The sequence below is a fragment of the Cynocephalus volans genome, chromosome 4 (genome assembly GCF_027409185.1).
Source record: "Cynocephalus volans isolate mCynVol1 chromosome 4, mCynVol1.pri, whole genome shotgun sequence".
In the NCBI taxonomy this organism is placed as follows: Eukaryota; Metazoa; Chordata; class Mammalia; order Dermoptera; family Cynocephalidae; genus Cynocephalus; species Cynocephalus volans.
Window position 1 is genome coordinate 70,637,219 of NC_084463.1, and position 20,459 is coordinate 70,657,677.

Here is a 20,459-nt window from a genome sequence, read left to right on the forward strand (position 1 = left end):
TAATTAAGAATTATGAGCAGCTGCAATAGCAGCAACAGCAAAAATAATAATTGCTGCCATTCACTAAGCATTTGTATGTGCAGGACAATGCCAAGAACTTTATTGTCTATGTGCATTATCTCATTTAATCCTCACAGTAAATATTCCAGGTAGGTATGATTTTTGCCCTCATTTTAAAGTTCAGTAAATTGAAACTTGATAAGGTAAAATAAATTTCCCAAACAAGAAGCCAGAATTCCAAACCAGATTTTTCTTGTTACAGAACCACATCTATACTGCCTCTTCTGAATCAGTACTTGTTAATAACATCTCTTATTCATTGTTTATGGCAGCCTTGCTAAAAAAAAAAAGGAGAGATACACACAGGATTATGCTTGGAGTCTTCTATTTGTGCCAGACTCTTGATGTACCCAGAGGGTCTCAAGTGAGGGTGACACTGCCACTCTAGAGGCATTTGGAAGCTTCTTCTTGGGTAAACACCCACATGGTTCTTGTCTATTGTGTATGCCAACAGAAACACAAAAGAATGGCTGGCCAGGTAGCTTAGCTGATTAGGGTACAGCCTTATAACACTAGGGTCAAGGGTTTGGAACCCCATATCAGCCAGCCACCACCAACAAAAGAAACACAAAAGACAAGGGGTTTGAGCATTCAATAGGAAGGAATTCTATTTGGGTGATGCAAACCAGTGGCAAGATGGTCTCATCCCAGAGGAAGCTCCCCAAGTAGATGAGGGTTACACCTTTTAAGGATCTAGCTAAGGGAGCTTTTACATATGTAACAAGGGGTGGGTTATCTCTATGCACATTCACATGGGGATGAGCTTGCATGTGCAGTACAGTGTAATTTATGTCACATGCAACCCATGTTCTCCTGGGGATGGAGATTTAAGAGTTAAAATGTAGGGGGTTGGCCTTATGTTGTCAGGAGGTGAAATTATGGGCAGAGTTGAGACTTGTGGACAAACTCCCTGATCCAGCCAAAACTAGTTAGGACTGATTGGGAGTTTCACCTGGTGGTTATCACCAGGAGGCTGTCTTGCCCAATCAGAATTGTTGAATGGAAGGGAAGAAAGTAGAAAGACTGATTAGAGAAGGGAAGGAATGAAGGGGTACCTCTTAATCAGAAAGGAGCTGGTAGATCTCAGAAGCACAAGTGGTGTTTTGGTTGCTCTGATGAGTGGAGGGTACCACTGGCATTTCATGTACACGAGCCAAAGACTGGGGCATCTGCTCTCTGGGCAGAGCACATATTTTAAATTAAACTCTGAAGCATTTTTGATAGATTAGTCCATCTCTATGTGAATCACCAATTAATGTGTCTCCTTTTTTCTTTATTCAGGAGGGCATATCCTTTACCAAGGTATGACCAACCTATACCATGTTTGATATCACATCCCAGTGTCCCTTTATGCTCCTCTACCCTTCTCAGGTGGGCTAGGGTAGACTGAACATTTAAAGTTGCAGAGGATAGAAACTGGGAATGGGGGAGGGGTTTGGGAGCTGGGATGCTGCAGACCTTTCATAACATTTCTCTTGGTTGCTGTGTTCCTGCTAGTTCTTCAATAGTTCCTGGTCATGACTGATTGACCTGTAGGAATTGGTATGACCCAAGCTGGGCTAATAACTTTCTCCTTGGAATTTATAACAGTAATAGAAAGGGACTAAATGTATTGGAACTCTTAAATACCATTATTAATACTAAAAACTAAATAACTAGATGGTAGTGCTGTCAACTAGGAGAAGGTCCGTAAATATCTGTGCTGAAGTTCTCAGAGCTGCCCTGAGGGTCCTGTCCTTCTTAGCATTCTTCTTAGCATTGGGTGGGTGTTAATATTCTTCTCTCATTTTTTGAGCTCTGTGTCCTTCATATATATATGTATATGTATATGTGTATATGTATGTATATACCACATACACAAGCACTCATATTTTTAAATTTAGCAATAATCATTTTTATTGCTCACAAAACCAAAAACAAAGGCATGGCTAGTATACAAATGTCAGGACTGGGAAGGGATATTAAAAGCTATTCTGTGCAGTTGCCTCTGCATAGGTAGTTTAGAATTTAATAAATGTGTAATGTTAAGTGGTTGTTAGAACCAGATTAGAATTCACACTTCCACTCAACACAGAGTCAACCCCTTTGAAAAGTGCATCTGGCTTTGTCACTTTGCTCCCCTTTTGCCCGTGACAGTGGTTCTGAGACTGTCTGCACATCAGAGTTACTTGGAAACTTGAAAAACTCGCTAAGTCCAGGTCACATCCCATCCTAATTAGATCAAAAGGTCTGGGGGGGATCTCGGCATCCGTATTTCCGATGATGCCCAGGCAATTCTGATGTGCAGCCACATGGGAATTCCTCGCCTAAAAGACAGTTGGCCGCGTTGCCTGGCCTCCAGCTCCTACTCCAGCCTCAGCACCAGCCACTTCTACCTCACACTTATGTCCTTACATAATGCTTTCTTTCTTTCCTTAGTTTTTTTCCTTTTGAGGAACTCTTTTGTGGAATAAAATAAGAAAAAGCAGAGTTATTGTGGAGGTGAGTATGAAGCCCCTGAAGGTCTTTATGAATGTCCTCTCCCCTCCAAAAAAAAAAAAAAAGAACTCCATGGAGCAGAGTTTAAACCCTGCTGCGGTAGCATGTTCACTTCCCCTCAAGTACCAAGACTTCCTGTGCAGTTGGGAGAACTCTTATAATTTGTTATTCCGGTAGTACTATAGTTTACAAATGATTTTTTTTTTCTAAATTTGAGTGCTTTCACAGCTATTCCTGTAGTATCTCCTTTTACTTGCATTCCAGCAGGTGTTGCTGTGTAGGAGGAAAGGGGTAGAATTGTAGCTGGTGCCTGTGAATAAGCACATCTCTCAGCCTCTGTTAGCAGAGAATTGTACAGATGATTGGCATGAGCTGTCAGTTGTATGGCACCTGCCACATTATACTTTTATGCTCTATGTATGTGTCCCTCTCTTACTAGACCTTGATCTCCTTAAGAACAGAATTGCATTTTAATTATTTTTATTTCTTTAGCATCTAGCATATATACATGAACGACACATAGTAAATACTCAACAAAGGTGGTTTTTCTCCTTAAAAATCAATTGGATAACAATTGGAACTTGTTTGAGTTTAAAGAGACCCAATGAATAGTACTTGTCTTTCCCACCTGGCTTTGGAAACCACTGAGAAACAAGCAAGAGGACAAGGTAGATAATACTGGTAAAACTAGTATTGATGATGTCTTTCAAAGGTGAGATTTCTTACTGCTTAAAAAATCACAGTCTTAGGTCCTAGCACAGTTGGACTGGGGTAGTGTCTCCTGTTCCCTTGCACTCCAGGCAGGGAGGGGTCCAGCAGAGTTTGTGCTTCCTGCTGGCAGGCTGCTCACTCTCCCAAGAGGAAAGGCAGTACGGATTATGCATGCCCATCTTTTCATTCCAAACTCGTTGAGTGTAGACCAAGCTATTCTTCTTTGCGGATGAGTAAGGGAGCAGTGAGAGGCTAGGGATATGAGGCTCGGGGAGCTCTACCCACATGGAAGAAAATGTCAGGAGTGGCAGAAAAGGATTCTTCTCCACTCACCCCCACTTCCACCACTGTGACGGCAGTGGGTCGCTCTGCAGTGCTGCAGCCTCAGCCCGCAAGCTTTAGTCTGTATTGTATGACATGTATACGATTATGAACACCTGCTGTATGTAATGGTGTCACGCTTATTCTAGTGTCCTGAAATGAACACCTTGCACCTTAAATGTACAGTGACATCACTGTTGGTCATAGTATGATCGACTTTACCTGCTTCCTAACTTCAGCATCGGCGGTACTCATGTCATGCATTTGCTAACAAAATTATAGAAAGTTTGACATTATTGCAAAATAAATTACGAGAATATTTTGTGCTCTTATGAAGAGTCATTGGTAAATATATGGTAACATTTTCACATGAACAGTTTAAAAATCTGAAATTGAGATCGCTTACAAGCACTTATGGTAGAAATTCAGTCAGTTTAATGTAACAGTTATAATGAAAAGAAAGAGGGTACATGAGTGTCTTCTTGTTTTGTGCAGTCTGTTATATGTACTACTTCTTTTGATCCAGAAAACAACCCTGTGAGGTATGTATTTAGCCCTATTATCAGATAAAGAAACTGAAATGTAGAGAGGTGAAGTAACTTGTTCAAGGTCAAATAGCTGGTAAGCAGGAAATTCAGACTTTGAAACACATGCTTCTTGACCTGGAAGCTTGTAACCAACTACTATTTTCATACCTATCTTTCTGTCCTATTGCTGCTTAATGGAAGACATTACTAAGTTTCAGCTATTCCTGAAGTTTAGCAGGACTAACAAATGAAGGGTAAAGTGGGAATTCTTTAGTCAATAAAAAAGCCAGATGTAAAGATAGGCATTATCAGAGTACTTCTTTGTTGTACTAATTTTAACAGTAAAAGAAGATAAATCTAAAAGCCAGCATTTCTGAGTCATCTGGCTTAAAATAAATGCTAGGTAAAATATCATTTTTATTGTATTCTACTTGAAGATGTACAAAAAGTTATTTTACTGACTTGTCTGGATTCTTTAAGATCCTTTATCTTAAATCCTTAAACAGTTCACGTGAACAGGAAAGGCTGCATGTACAGCGCAGTTTTTCCGGAGAGTGAAACCCTCATTTTTGTAGTCTTTAGGAAACAGTATGGTTTGGGCTAGCAGCAATACTAAAAAAAGTTCATTGAGTTATTAAAATAATTGCATTTGCCTTTCAAAACTGTGCTTCGCTGTAAACTAGTAAAAAGCATCTGAAGTTTTTCTAGCCATTTTGATAAATAAAATAAAATTTCAGAACCTATTCGGAATAAATGTGAACACAGCTGATTTAATGAATATGCATTTAGTGGAGATGAGGTCCTTAAATATCTGTTAGTTTCTACTCTAAGGAATCTCTTCTGTGACCACTCTAATGGATGTTGATCCAGGACTTCTAATAAAGGGGAACTCTACCATATCATACAGCACATTCATAGTGGCTCAATAGTAAGAAAGTCCTTTTGTCACTGAAAGCGGGCTCTACCTCTTAGATATGTCCACAAATTGCTCTGGCATTTGTTTCAACAGCTGCATATGCAAGATGGACCTTTCCTCCCCGTTCTCTGACAACTCCTAAAATATACTGGCATTTATTTTGCTCTTTGTCTTTTATAATTGTTATATTTGTGTTAGAGTGACTGGCACAGATGTTCTCTGTTGCCTTGAGATAGGAGGGGAGGAGGAAGGTAAGGATTTTCCTTGGCTTGAGCTTGCAAACTAAATATCTGAGGAACACAGCATTTGGAGCCTGGCATGGTCCACTGGAAAACACTGTTAACATAACATAGGAAAAGGCTTGATGAAGTTAAGGTCACTGTTCTCCAGGATTCCGTTTAGGCCCCCTCCACTCTTCCCACTCTGAACATTTTCAGTAGGAGTGATCTTATTAGTACTCATCACTGCAATTACCATCTGTATATTATTGATTCCTAAATGTTCCTACTCTGCCGGATGTTTATATCTAACTGCTTACTGGACACCTCTATTTCCGTATTTCACCGGTATCATGTAAATTTCACCATGTCATATAAATTCAACATGACAAAAAAATAAATAAATTTTTTTTCTGCCAAATATGCTCTTCTTTCTGTGTTTTGTACCTTAGTGAATCACTCCACAAGGACTGTGGTAGATGGACCTTTGCCAATTAGAAGCAAATTATTTATTACTTTCTTGACTGTCTGGAGTCAGTACCCAATGACTATAGCAGATACTAAAACAGAGGAAAGGAAAAAGTAGTATGTGAGAAATACAAAATCCCATGAGGAATGCAACATGAAGGAGCATAGGTATGTAGAAAACAAAGGCATTTGAAAAATCTTTGAAAGTCTGCATTAAAATTGCAAGCTTTACTAACAAGTTATTTATTTTTCCTTTGAATTCATGAATTCAGAATAAAGACAAAAGAATGCCACTTTGAACATATTTAATTAGTTGAAATCATGGCTTCAGGATTTTATTGACTCATGGTTTACTAGGTTTAAAAATTGATAAAATACTTATTAATAATAGATGCTTGTACTCATTATTTAACATTCACTAGGCAACCATAGTTTTTGTCTCCACAGACCAGTAAAGCAGTGGCCTGGGACAAGTAACTAGACATTTCATGAACTTTTTACTTGAATTGTCTAGACTGTTACCCTGGTGCCCTATTTCCTTTTCATATGCGGACAAGGAGATAGCATGTAAAATTTTCTTTCTTTTTTTAGGGTGATCTTATGGGGAAAAGCCGTCATTCAAAAACAGCTTACCAACTAATAATAAGGACTTAAGCATTACTTCCCAGGTATCAAATAATCACTGTTATGGTCAGCAGTTTAAAAAATGCTGCACTGCTGATCTTTTACTTATTTTATATTTGTGTTTGTTTTAGTTCCTGATTTTCGTTGAAACAAAAATGGATTATTTCCCCAATAGGAAACCATATTTAGTAAATATTCACTACCATGGAAGTTCCCAGGAAAACCTTTTTTTTTAAAAAAAAAAAGGAGAAAAATAACAAAACTCCTCAAATTCCCCAGTTGAAATTAACATCAGTAGGGAAAATATGTAAACACAGCTGTGTGTAGTGGGTAGGAGATCCGGGGTCCTGCGTCAACAGTCATTGTCCTTGCATGTCCAGGTTTGGAGTAATAGGGATTATCGCTTCTCACGTCAGCTTCTCTACGTGTATTCTTTTGTTCCATGTTCCCCTTACATGTACAAGATCATCAGGCTCTCAAGCCGAGATCAACAGTGCAATGTACAAATTCCAAGACTGGTAGTCTAAAAATTGAAATTAAGTTTATTTTTCCTTTCACAAGACTTTTGATTAGCTGAAGAAAAGAACAAAATTGTATATATTGCAAGTTGTTTTTTAAGCATCAACTAAGACCATAATAAAGATACTTGGAGATCTCCAGGTTTGCTGCTGTGTTATCACATGTGCCATATTTTATGGGCATCAGTTTCTTCAACTGTAAAATGAGGATAGTGTTTACCCAAAAAGGATTTTTTGACACCAAAAATAAATAATACGTGTGAGGAATCTAGATCAACACCTGGTGCATAGTTGGAGCCCAAAATAAAAGAGAAATTATTATGGGTCTCACTTTGCTTATCTGTAAAATAAGGAGACTGTGTTAGTGCTACTCCAAGTATGGTTTGAGAACCAGTAATGGACCATGAAGTCTCTGGTCCATAGTGAGATAAGTACAGAAATTGAGAGTGCACATGCACAAATTTTACGTAATTTGCCAGAATAATTATATGTCTGTTGAATCTATTAACAAAAAATTAGAACTTATATTCCTGTAGGGTTTTTTTCTATTATTTCATTTTATAGCAATCCACTTTTTTACTACGTTTTAGAAAGTTATTGTCTATGGTGCATTGAAAATTTAAAAAAATAAATAAAAAGCTGGTCCTTCACCACAGGTAGTTTAGTATCACTGGACCAGATGACCTCTAAGATAATCTTTCTAACTCTAAATTTCTGTAATTCTGAATATACACTTATTTTCAGAGAACTGTGAAATGTGCTTGCAACAGATGCAGATGTTTTTGAGTGAAAATCACTAAATAAAAATTCCAAATATGCACCCCGTCATATTTATTCATATTGTCACCTGGACTAAAAAGGACATTATAGGTGCCTAAGGAAAAGAATGATGTGTCTGCATTGTTGATAATCAAATTAAACTTTAATTTGTCTTTTAAAATTGAATCTATGTGGATTTCAAAGATATGTTTTTAATAACAAACAGTGGGAGACTACAAAGCAATAGTGACTTGTTCTGTCACTTTGTATCTTCAGTTGCTTTTGTTAGATTAAAAAGGAAATCATTCATTTCTCAAAAACCCCACTTATAATTTAAGTGTCTGGCCATGGGTGGTCAAGTCAATCAATGCAATATTATTGTGGGCCTACTGTGTACGAGGCTCTTTTGCATTTGAGCTATGAAGAAGAACAGAGACAAAACATTAGCTCTTGCTTTCAGAAGACTTCTGATCTATTTTGGGAGTAGGGAGTATAAACAATAAAAGAAAAATCACAATAGTTGGCTCCTTGTGAGAAGACGATTGTAGTTGCTAAAGGAATTCAGAAGAGGTAAGTGCCATTTCAAGAGGAATGGAGGTCTCCCCGCTGTCATGACTCTTTAATGAGAGGAAGACTTGATTAAAAGAAAATGGAAAGAGAGCAGGCCATATGGAGAGAAGAGCAACACCAAGTTCCAAAGATAGTAAACATACATAAAATTATCTTTCCAGATATTTTGCTGGTTGCCAATGTTTGTTAGGGAAATACCAAGAGATAATATTAAAAAACTCAGAAGAATACAGATGGTTGAAAGCCTTGGGTACCAGGTTAAAGGGCTGAACTTATTCTGTCCTGTAAATGATAGGGATTCACTGAAGACTTTTTAATGGAGAATGGCAATTAAAGAGGTATGTTTTGGTATGATTAATCTGAAGTCATAGTAAAGATAAATTAGACTGAGAGGATAATTGGAAACCAGGTAGGTGGCAATTGCAGCAATTGGGTGCAACAATTTAGGTGTCAAGTAATGAAAGCCTTTGGTTGGGATGGTGATAGTGGCAATATAAGAGAAAATGTGCTATACCTTCTAAAGAAAGAACTAATACAATAAGGGAAAGTGCTAGAAGTCAGCCTTGACTTTCTGCAGCTAGGGAAGGAATGATCTGGAAAATCATAGGATATTATGTATGAATAACAAATAAGCAAGTCAAGGGGAACTTTATTTTTTTTTCAGTTGGGGAGATGGTGAGTACAGTTTTAAATGGTACACTATCCTGAATTAGCAATGGGATATCAATGTAGACATTGATTAGAGAGAATGAGATGATTGATGATTTGGACCTTAAACTCATGATTAATATCATTACAAAAAAAAATTGGGGATCATTCACACAGAAGTAGTACTTGAAGTGTAACAGATGCATTGGCAGAAGTAGACAGAGAGGAGGGTTAGAATATCGAATTTCAGGGAGATTCTTCATTTGGCATAGAAGAAGCAGATTTTAAGGCACTATTTCCCAAAGATTGTCCTCCAGAATATTAATTAGTCATACTAAAAATAAAATAAAATAAAAGCACCATGTATAAGTGTTCAGAAACAGTGGGTAAAATAAAATTAAACTTATGTTTTTAGTATAGGACTTTTCTAATTCTTTTATATGACTTCTAAGCTCTAGAACTGTAAGATAACAATTATTGTTGTTTTTAAGCTACAGAGTTTATTGTGATTTGTCACAGCAGCCATGGAAAACTAAAACAGAAAGGCTTTTTACCATGCTTTTATGGTTATTTCCTCCTTTCTGGACTCTAGTACAACCACCATTTTAGTCAGGAGGATATGCTCTCCCCTGGGCTCAGGAATAATACTCTGTTCCCAAAGTGTTAATTAATCAGTGCTGTTTGTTAAATGTGTCCCCCCAAAGTTCATGTATTGGAAACTTGATCTCTTTAGTGTTAAGAAGGTGGGAAATCCAATTATTGTATTTGAAAGGTGGGGCACTTAAGAGGTGATTAGGTTGTGAGGACTGCAGCCTGGTAAATGGATTGATCCATTCATGGAATAATGGGTGTGGCTCTCATGGCTCTAAGAGGAGAGCAAATGAGGTTAGCTCTCTTGTTCAATCTATTCTTGCCATGTGATACCCCGAGTTGCTGTAGAGAGCCACCAATAAGAAACCCCTCACCAGATGTGCCTGCTGGACCATGGATTTCCCAGCCTCTGAAACTGTAAGAAATAAACCTCTTTTCTTTATGCATTACCCAGTTTCAGGTATTCTGTTATAAGCAACAGAAATGAGATAATACAATCCATCGCTGAATTGAGAGCAACAGAAATAAACTCACCTTTCCCTTTTCTCACACTCATCTACCAGCCACAGAGAAATTAAAAATTACTTAAAAAATTACTTGTCAGATTTTCTTATATGAAGTCATCAGGGAAGATAGGAACCATAAATTAAACCTGAGGACCAGGAGTAATCAATGTTTTGTCTGGTGATAAGCTTATACAATTTGGGTCACAGGGGTCAAAGAGGAAATTTCAAGAAATTAAAAAATATTTTAAACTAAATGAAAACAAAAACACAACTTAATCAAAATTTGTGGGATGCAGTGAAATCAGTGCTTAGATGGTAATTTATAGCATTGAATACATATAATAGAAAAGAAGAAAGATCTAAAGTCAGTAATATAAGCTGCTGCCTTTCGAGACTAAAAGCAAAAGCAAATTAAATGCTAAGTAGGCAGAAGGAAAGAAATACTAAAAATTAAAGCAAAAATCAATGAAATTAAAAACAAGAAATCAATAGAAAGAGTCAAATGAAAGAGGTGATATATCACTGCAGATCACATGGACATTAAAAAGATAGTAAAAATACTATAAACACTCCTATGCCCACATATTTGATAACCTAGATGAAATGGGCCAATCCTTGAAAAACACAATCTGCCAAGAAGAAATAGACAATTTTAAGAGGCCTATACCTGTTAAAGAAATTGAATCAATAATTTAAAACCTACCCAAACAGAAAGCACCAGGCCCAGATGGGTTTAAAGGTGAATTCTATCAAACATTTAAAAAGGAAATTACACAAATTCTCTGTAATCTTTTCTACAGGATGGAATCAGAGGGAATACATCCTGACTCATTCTGTGAGGTCAGAATTAACTTAATACTAAGACCACACAAAGACATTATAAGAAAAGAAAACTACAGAGCAATATCTGTAGTTTGCAAGGTATGCAAGCCTGGTATCAGTCAATGTAACCCATCACATTGATAGGCTAAAGAAGAAAAATCACGTGATTATATTAGTTGATGCAGATAGCTCATTTGACAAAATCTGACACATAGTTATGACATTAAAACAACAACAACAGCAAAACCTCTCAGTAATCTTGGAATCGAGAGGAACTTCTTCAACTTGGTAAAGAATATCTACAAAAATCCTACAGCTAGCATAGTACTTTATGGGGAAAAACTAGAAGCTTTCCCACTAAGATTAGGAACAAGGCAAGAATGTTCCCTTTCCCCCACTTTTCAGTATGGTACTGGCAGTCCTTATTGCTAATACAATAAGACAAGAAAAGGAAACAAAAGGTACAGTAATTGAGAAGTGTCTTAGTCAGTTCAGCCTGCTATAACAAGATACCATACACTGGGTGGCTTAAACAATAGAAATTTATTTCTCACAGCTGCAGACTGGGAAATCCAAAATCAAGGTGCTTTCAGATTCAGTATCTGGTGAGGGTCCTCTTGCTGGTTTTCAGACGGCTGTCTTCTCATTGTATCTTTACATGGCCTAGAGCAGAGAGAGAGGAAGCAGGCTCTCTTGTGTCTCCTCTTATAAGGGCATTAATCTCATTTATGAGGGATCTAACTTCATTATTTAATTACCTCCCAAATACCTCATCTCCAAGTACCATAACATTGGGGATTATACTTCATGTATGAATTTTGGAGGGGCACAAACATTTAGTTCATAGCAGGAAGGAAGAAATAAAACTATTTTTGTTCACAGGTGATATGATCATCGATGTAGAAAATCTAAAAGAATTGACAAAAAAACCTCTTGGAACTAATAAATGATTAGAGCAAGTGTAGGATACAAGGTAAATATATGGAATTCAATCAATTTTCTACATAACAACAATGAATAGCTGGAATTTGAAGTTAAGAACACATTATTATTACACTAGCACCCCCTCCCCCAAATAAAATTCTTAGTTATAAACCTAATGAAATACACACAAAATCTATATGAGGAAAACTACAAAACTCTGGTGAAAGAAATCAAAGAAGAACTAAATAATTGGAGAGATATTCCATCTTCATTGATAGGATGATTCAATACTGTCAAGATTTCAGTTCTACCCAGGTTGACCTATAGATTCAATGCAATTCCAGTCAAAATCCCAGCAAGTTATTTTGTGGATATCAACAAACTGATTCTAAAGTTTATATGGAGAGGCAAAAGACCCAGAATAGCCAACACAATATTAAAGGAGAACAAAGTTGGAGAACTGACACTACCCAACTTCAAGACTTACTATAAAGGTACACTAATCAAGATGGTGTGGTATTGGTGAAACTGTAGACAAATAGGTCAGTGGAACAGAATAGAGAGCCCAGAAATACATTAACATAACTATGGTCAACTGGTCTTTGACAAGGAGCAAAGACAATACAATGAAGAAAAGATAGTCTTTTAACAAACAACTGGACATCCACACACACAAAAAAAGAGTCTAGACACAGACCTTACACCCTTCACAAAAATTAGATGAAAATGTATCACAGACATAAATGTTAAATGAAAGACTATAAAATTCCTAGAAGATAACATAGGTAAAAATCCAGATGACTTTGGATATGGTGATGACTTTTTAAATGTAATAGCAAAGAAAGCCATGATTTGTGAAATAAAGAATTGATAAGCTGGACTTCATTAACATGAAAGATCTCTGCTCTGTGAAAGCCACTGTCAAAAGAATGAAAAGACAAAACACAGACTGGGAGAAAATATTTGCAAAAGATATATCTGATAAACGATTGCTATCCAAAATATGCAAAGAACTCTTAACATTCAACAATGAGAAAACAAACAACCAGATTAAGGAATGGACTAATGACCTTAACAGACACCTACCCAAAGAAGATATACAGATGGTAAGTAAGCATATGAAAAGGTCCTTCACGTATGTCACTAGTGAATAGCAAATTAAAACAGCAATGAGATACCACAATTAGAATGGCCAAGATCTGGAATGTTGACAAAACCAAATGCTGATGAGAATGTGGAGCAACAGGAACTCTCATTAATTGCTGGTGGGAATGCAAAATAATGCAGCCACTTTGGTAGACAGTTTTTCTTACAAAACTAAGCATACTTTACCACACAATCTAGCAATCATGGTTGTTGGTATGTATCAAAAAAACTTGAAACTTATGTCCACAAAAAAACGAGCACACAGATGTTTACAGCAGCTTTATTTATAATTCCCAAAACTTTGAAGCAACAGAGATATACTTCAGTAGGTGAAAAGATAAATAAACTGTGGTACATCCAGGTAATTGAAAATTACTTAGTGCTAATAAGAAATGAGCTATTAAACCATGAAAGATATGGAGGAAACTTCCCTTCATATTGCTAAGTGAAAGAAACTGATCTGAAAAGACTAAATACTTTATGATTCCAACTACATGACATTCTGGAAAAGGCAAAATTATGGAGACAGTAAAAAGATCAGTGGTTGCCAGGGGTTGGAGGGAACACAGGAGTTTTAGGGCAGTGAAAATTCTTTGCATGATTCTATAATGTTAGATACATATCATTATACATTTGTGCAAACCCATAGAATATATAACACCAAGAGGGAGCACAAATGTAAACTATGGACATTGGGTGATAGTGATGTGTCAATATAGGTTTAACAATTGCAACAAATATACTACTTTGGTGGGGGATGTTGATAATGGGGGAGCCTATGCACGGGGAGGGAAGGGGTATATGGAAAATCTCTGTGTCTTCTCAGTTTTGCTCTGAACGTAAAATTGCTCTAAAAACAGTCTACTAAAGAATTACCTGTCAGATTTTCTTATACGAAATCATCAAGAGAGAGATGAATTGTAAATTAGAGAACAAGGAATAATCCAGGTTTTGTCTGGTTTCAAGCTTATAGAATTTGGGGGGTTCTGTTTAAAAGAAAGAATAGAAAGTTAGTTATGAAAGTGAATATGTATTAGAATGAGCGAATTAGTAACAACAAATTACATACTTTAAAATGCTAATAAGTACCATTCATATCAAAAAGCCCAGAAAAATAATATATTTTAATAGTTAAATGGCTGACATACCTTTATAATGCTTTTTATAGACTTTTGACTATACACTTTTGGATCATTTCTTCATATGACCATGATTTTGCCATATCATTTTCTGTAGAGATAATAGAAAGATCAAGCATCTTTCTTCTAGCATGGCTAATCAAAATTTGCTTTTTGTTTTTGTTTCATTTATTGAAAGTTTGGAAAAGTCTCTGTCACTGTCACATCTTGTTATTAGCAATGCCATGTAACTTTTTAAGATTGTTGCAAACCTCCATTAAGTGTCTTCCATATATGAGCTGACAGATTTAGAAGATTTTTCCGTAGTCCAGCTGCTGGCTCCGTACACTACAAATCTTACTTCTCCTCCACTACCTCTGTTCTTCCAATAATAGGCACCGGAGGACCTTTTCACATGTCTGTAGAACCTCTGGCTTTGCAGCTATGTGTCCTGACATCAGGTGCCTGGTGAGTCACCCAGAGTGAGTTGTAGGAGCATTTCTGGAAGCCATTCCTACACCAGGGCAGATAATAATGGCTTTACTATATAAGGAAGTGACTGTGAACCACATGAATATAGCCTATTACATCCAAACTAAATGTGTCTCCTACTCAGTGTCCCCTTGGTAGGATCTCCCAATGCCTCTGCACACTCCATCACCACTTAACATAAAGGGAAGCAAGATGGAACATGAGAATGGAAAAAGACAGCAATCTTAATTGATTGCATTCAAAATATTCTACTTCTGCATATTTTACTAAAACATGGCCACGTCGTTTCATTACTAGGATCTCTCCCCAGGCCTTGGAAGGAGCCCATGTAAGGGAGGAGCCCTGAAAATTTATCAGCTTCACAGTAAAATCACCTCTGATACGACATGACTCTGTACACTGGCAGGATTCAGTAATTCTGTGGGTTTTAAAGTTTTCCAACACACAATTCTGAAATTCTTAATATAGAAATAACTTAGAAACATGGGTCATATCCCATGGTCAAAATTTTTATTTTCATAGGCTACTCTCCTTGACCTTGAAAGACTCAGCATTACACTAGGATAGTTTTCTGGCCTGTTTCTGTTTGAAGAAGCTTTCTTGTGTGCTTTCTCTGGATTTGACTAGGACAAACGTCCTTAAACAGATGTTTCCCTTTTTTTGTTTGGTTTTCATTCATTTTTCGTGGTAGCCATGATTTGATTTAAAGTAGGTCACTTTGTACATTCTTACTCATCTGTCATTTAGCTAAACTTAAGCATCAGAACTTTTTCAAATGTGAAGGAAAACTAGAGAACAGCGTTACCTGGGATAGAAAAAGAAATATATTCAGCAAGATTTCTAATGAAAGTTGAAGTAATGGAGCAGTGCTATGTAGCCATGGCTGGAAAGGTTCACAGACGTGGTGACTCATTCAGCCGGATGTTGTCTTAAGAAACATCAGACGTAGATCTTGCATGTCACTGCTAAGGAAAATGAGGCCCAGAGAAAGAAAATGTGCCACCAGTTCTGAGTAGGTAATTCCCCTCTGGATTACAAAGCTTTATTTAGTATTTTTAAGTGTTCCTATATTTCTCTGTTGATCGTATGCATATGCAATTAACTAATTTACTTGGATTTTTAATCCTTACAGTTAGAATTTCAAAAATATCATAAATGTGTCATTTAGACTAATATTTGATTTTTTTTTTTTATCGTTAGAGGGATGATATGGGGCATGGGGCAGTTGCAGGGATGTTTATCAAACTCAAGTTATGAAATTTTGGAAACCACTAGATGAAAGCAAGATGAGAAGTTATCACTCAAAAGTAGCTTTTATTGACCATGTGTAGTAGCTTCAATGCAAAACAGATGGGTTCTTTTCATATCAAGTATGCACCTGCTCTCCTTTAGTTTGTTTAGGTCCAAGTCGTGTATTCTGAAATATACTTAGTGGTAAGCCTGCTTTAAATCTGACTATTGGATGCCACTTAGAATTGAGAATTTACTCTGTCTTCGTAAATTTCCGAAGGAACATGGAGTGGCTCCAGCTGAGAATCTCTTAAGTCTAAATGTCAGATTACACGGTGTGGCACCGAAGGGCCGTCATGGCATGTCTCCCCCTCCTGCCCCATGTAGTACATTTATCTCAGTCACAACTGACTACTCATTCCTCCCTGAATAGGCCTTGCTACATCTTAGTACTTTTATATATCCTGTTCTTTTTGTGTGTAAGACCCTTTGCCTCCCTCACATCCCTTTTCAAATCCCACCTATCTTCCACAGTCTATTTAAATGCTACCACCTTCTTGAAACCATCCTTGATTTTCCCAATGGAATCAATCAATCAGTAAATCTCCCTTTCTCTCTCCCTCTTCCTCTCTCACTATGATTGCAAAGAATTATGCTTACTGTGTTCTGTCGTGTTTTTATAAATAGTTATGCTTCTCCTGAATGGTCTGTAAGTTACATTGTGGAAGGGATGGCCTCCTGTATGTTTTTGCCTTATTCTTGATGTTTTGTATAAATACAAGATATTCAGTTTTTTGTTTGCTGCATTGATTAATTGATTCATTAAATCAGTGAGTATTCAAAGACCTAGTATTTGTCAGGCATCGTTCCAAGCTTTGGAGGCATAGCAGTAAACCAAGCTGATAAATATTTCTGCCCTAATGAAATTTACTTTAATTGAATTGAATTATATTTGTATTTTATTTTTTAATCTCTGGTGTACTCCTTGATTTATAAAAAATGTACTTATTCTCTAGTCTTTAACAACACCTCATATTAGTGTTGTTGATTCTTGCTAACTAGCATTAGTAGATACAGTGCTATAAAGTTCATATTCACTAGTTTGGCAAAAGATTTTTTTAGAATCCCTATAGATCAGCTATAGGATTACATATAACACAATTAGTTTGGGTTTTAACATACCCTGTGTTATGTTTCCATATTACATGTATTCCTCTGTTATTCTGTATTGGGCTACATGGTTATAGTCTGTCCTCCCTCTATGTGGGCAGGAGCTTTTATTTGGATGTAGCTACATCCCTAGTGCTCACGACAATTTTCACCAAAAAAGAGTGTTCAATAACTGTTTTTTTCTTAATGGCTAAAAAATGAGTTAACAATATCTTCTTGATTTTCTGGGGAGGTTATGTAATCTTTGGTATAGACAATTTCACCCATGAAATTGACTTTTCAAATTGCCCCTCCTAGAAAAATGATGTCAATGCCAGCCAAACATTCTGACAAAATAGTGTCCTTTTTAAATTATAGGTTCTTATCCTAACTTTAAAAATCACGCCATTGGTTTGATCTTACTAATTCTGCTTTTCATTTTCTTTCATTAATTGAATTAGTTGGGAAGTGCAATAAACATCTTTGCATTTATAATTTTATGCAATGATGGCCATCATGCAAACGACCAAATTGTTTGAAAAAGTACAATGATTTTGCATTCCTGAGACTGAAGTATAATTGGGATATGACCTATAAAATTCTTTTTCTGAAGAAGTAATATTTCTGTAATTAGCAATATCTGTTACAAGCTATTTCTTGGAATAGGTATAGATTCAGTAATAATAGATTTTAAATGTCTGAGCTGTTTACCATTACTTATAACCATGCTTACATTTATAATTTCCATGTAATTATGAATTCTACATTTCAAGAAGTCATCTGTTTACCCTACTTTACTAAAACTCCTAAAATGGATAATTTATCTAAACTGCAGAATGAACATATGCCTAAAATTTGTTCCTTCCTGGTCATCTCCACCATCTCTTCATTTTTTTGCTCAGCCTGAGTTTCTCTCAGTTGAGTATTACCTAAGTTATCCAGAACCTAGAACATTATAGAAAGGGCTTTAATTGTTCACAGAAAAATGATCAATACACAGACGATATAGGATGGATTTGTTACTAATAGTGTTCAGGCATAGAATTTTAGTTTCTCCTGAATGGGAATTTTAAAAATTGGAGAAATGTAGATGAATAAACTCTGAGTCTATTAAGACTCATACTCTTGGGCCGAGCCTATGGCGCACTCGGGAGAGTGCGGCGCTGGGAGCGCAGCAATGCTCCCGCTGCGGGTTTGGATCCTATATAGGAATGGCCGGTGCACTCACTGGCTGAGTGCTGGTCACGAAAAAGACAAAAAAAAAAAAAAAAAAAAAAAGACTCATACTCTGTGTTGTTGCATTCAATGTTATTGTTATATTAATAAATACCTAACATTCTTGTACTTCTAAATAATAATCACTGCATACTTCTAAATAATAAACACTGTGGGAACATATTTCTCCTGCTGAATTTCACCCAATAAACAGAAATAATATATTTCTTGAATTGAAACTGTTTGCAGTAGGGTAGCAAAGCATTTTTGGTAATGTATGTAATGATTAAAGATAATTTTTTTAAGCTTTTATAACTTCTATTCCAGTTGCATAAAAAATATTTTATCCTGAGATTTTAGTTATTCTTAGACTCTTTTCTAAAACTCTCATAATCTTCTTACCACTGAGAAGGGGGGAAAAATGCAAATAGACCGAACAGTTAACCTCATAGATGCTGCTATCACCAAGCCATGATCAGAGCTCTGAAACATCACTGCAGTGAATGTTAGAGAGCAACAGATAAAGGGCTTGGGTAAAGACAGCATGGAGTATCTGGTTCACAGTTTCCTACACCCATAGAAACCACAACCAAACCATTATGGAGTCTTTATAAATTTTCAAGCTCTTCTAGATTTCCTCAGCCTAGCCTCTAGTTCCAGTATGATGTGTAAGTTTCATCTCAAGTGTCAATACCTCTTGCTTGGAAGTACCTGCCCTGGACATTGTACTGAAAAGGATTCTGAAGGGCTCAATTTTTTAAAAAATGAATCAATGATTTAAAAGCACTGTTAACTGCAAAAATCACAGTTCATCTGCAATCTTTGTAAAGCACTTCGGAATTCTGTCACATTCATTCATTCATTTTCTTTTCAGCCTGGGCTAACTATTAGGTATATAGTAGATAATACACATATATTTTCCTTAATTAAATTAGTAATGATGGTAGTAATAATGATAGTGATAACAGTAATATCAGCAATAATATTTTACGGAGCCTCCTATGTCACAGGAATTGGACTTAACATTAGAGATGCGCTCTCTCACTGAACTCTCACAGACACTCAATATTATTCCCATTTTATAAGTGAAGAAACTGACAAAGAAGTTGAGATCCTTGCCAAAGGTTGCACAGCTAGGAAGTCTGACTCCAGAGTTTCTTATTCTAATAGTGGTGAATTTTGTAATAGGGGAAAAACATAGTCTCTGAAATTCACAGAACTTCATCTCTTCTATGTAATTTTAGTTTACAATGACTTATGTATTCATTCATTATTTCAGTGTAATAAATTATCACAACTTTAGTAGCTTAAAATAGCACTCATTTATTATCTCACAGTTTTGGTGGCTTGGGAGTCGCAGCATGGTTTAGCTGGATCCTCTGGTCAGATGCAGATTGAGGTGTCAGTGGGGGCTACAATCCCATCTGAGGACTTGGAGTCTTCTTCCAAACTCACTGTTGGTTGGCAGAATTTTGTTCTTTGTGGTTGCTGGATGGAGGTCCTCAGGCACCACTGCCTGCCACATAACCTCCCTATTTGCTTCCTCAAGACCAGTAAGAGAGTGTCCCTGCTGCTGATCTCTTATCTATAGGTAGACCCTCTTTTAAAGGGCTCACCTGATTTGGTCCTTTTGGGGATGATCTTCCTTTTAATTAACTCAAAGTTTATTGATTTGAGACCTTAATTACATCTGCAAAATTTTTTACCTTTGCTATGTTTTGTAACTTAATCATGGAAGTGATATCCTCATCTTCACAGGGCTTGGATTATACAAAGGCGTGGGTAATTAGAGGACACCTTAGAGTTCTGGCTACCACAATTTCTAAGGAGGACTTGCTTTATTTCCACTGCTATACCTCAAGTTTGTGAAAGGCCTAGAACTAAGAGTCATTGTTTGGCCCACTACACAGAACAAAATGCCTTGCACAGAATAGGCAGTCAATATTTGCTGAATGACTGAATGAGTGTGGGCTTTTTATCTTTTGTGTGTCAATTCCAGCATCTCACCCAGAGCCCTTACTGGCATATGATCTGTATTAATATCAGCTGTGACTATTTTTAGAAACAGAAACAGAGGTCTCTGCTATCACCATTTGGAAGTTATGCTGATGCAGAGGTAGTGATTTGGTCCCTGGGGGAGGAAAGAAAACATTAACAGCCATGTGTTATGGTAAGTTTGGCTGTGCTTTTTGATGGTTGCTAACATTCTTCAGAGCTAACAGATGTAAGCATATGCTATCAATTAGTGGGCTCAAAAGGAATTTTGCAAACAAATAGTGCCAAAGTGTTAAAAAATTGGAATTACCTCATCTTGTTTACAACTGGCCTGCATGGAGGTTTGAGATTACATAGCTTGCTAAGGCACATTGTCAGAATGCTTTTAAGTTGTTTACCAATGATTTATTCTGCTCCTCAGTACAAAAATGTATGTTTCTAATATATGTATGA

At 36.6% G+C, this 20,459-nt stretch overlaps 1 protein-coding gene across 5 annotated transcripts in view; it reads left to right on the plus strand.

The window, feature by feature from the left end:
- The window catches only part of PDGFD (platelet derived growth factor D), a 229,713-nt gene that overhangs the window by 34,903 nt on the left and 174,351 nt on the right, over positions 1–20,459 (plus strand). The window contains exon 1 of one of the 5 annotated variants that reach the window (XM_063092831.1): positions 20,138–20,181. The exons of the other annotated variants lie outside the window; for them this stretch is intronic. Within the exon in view, the coding sequence (XP_062948901.1) occupies positions 20,172–20,181 (10 nt within the window). The 5' untranslated portion in view covers positions 20,138–20,171. Of the gene's footprint in view, positions 1–20,137; positions 20,182–20,459 lie in introns of those variants that run through there. 5 annotated transcript variants of the gene reach the window in all.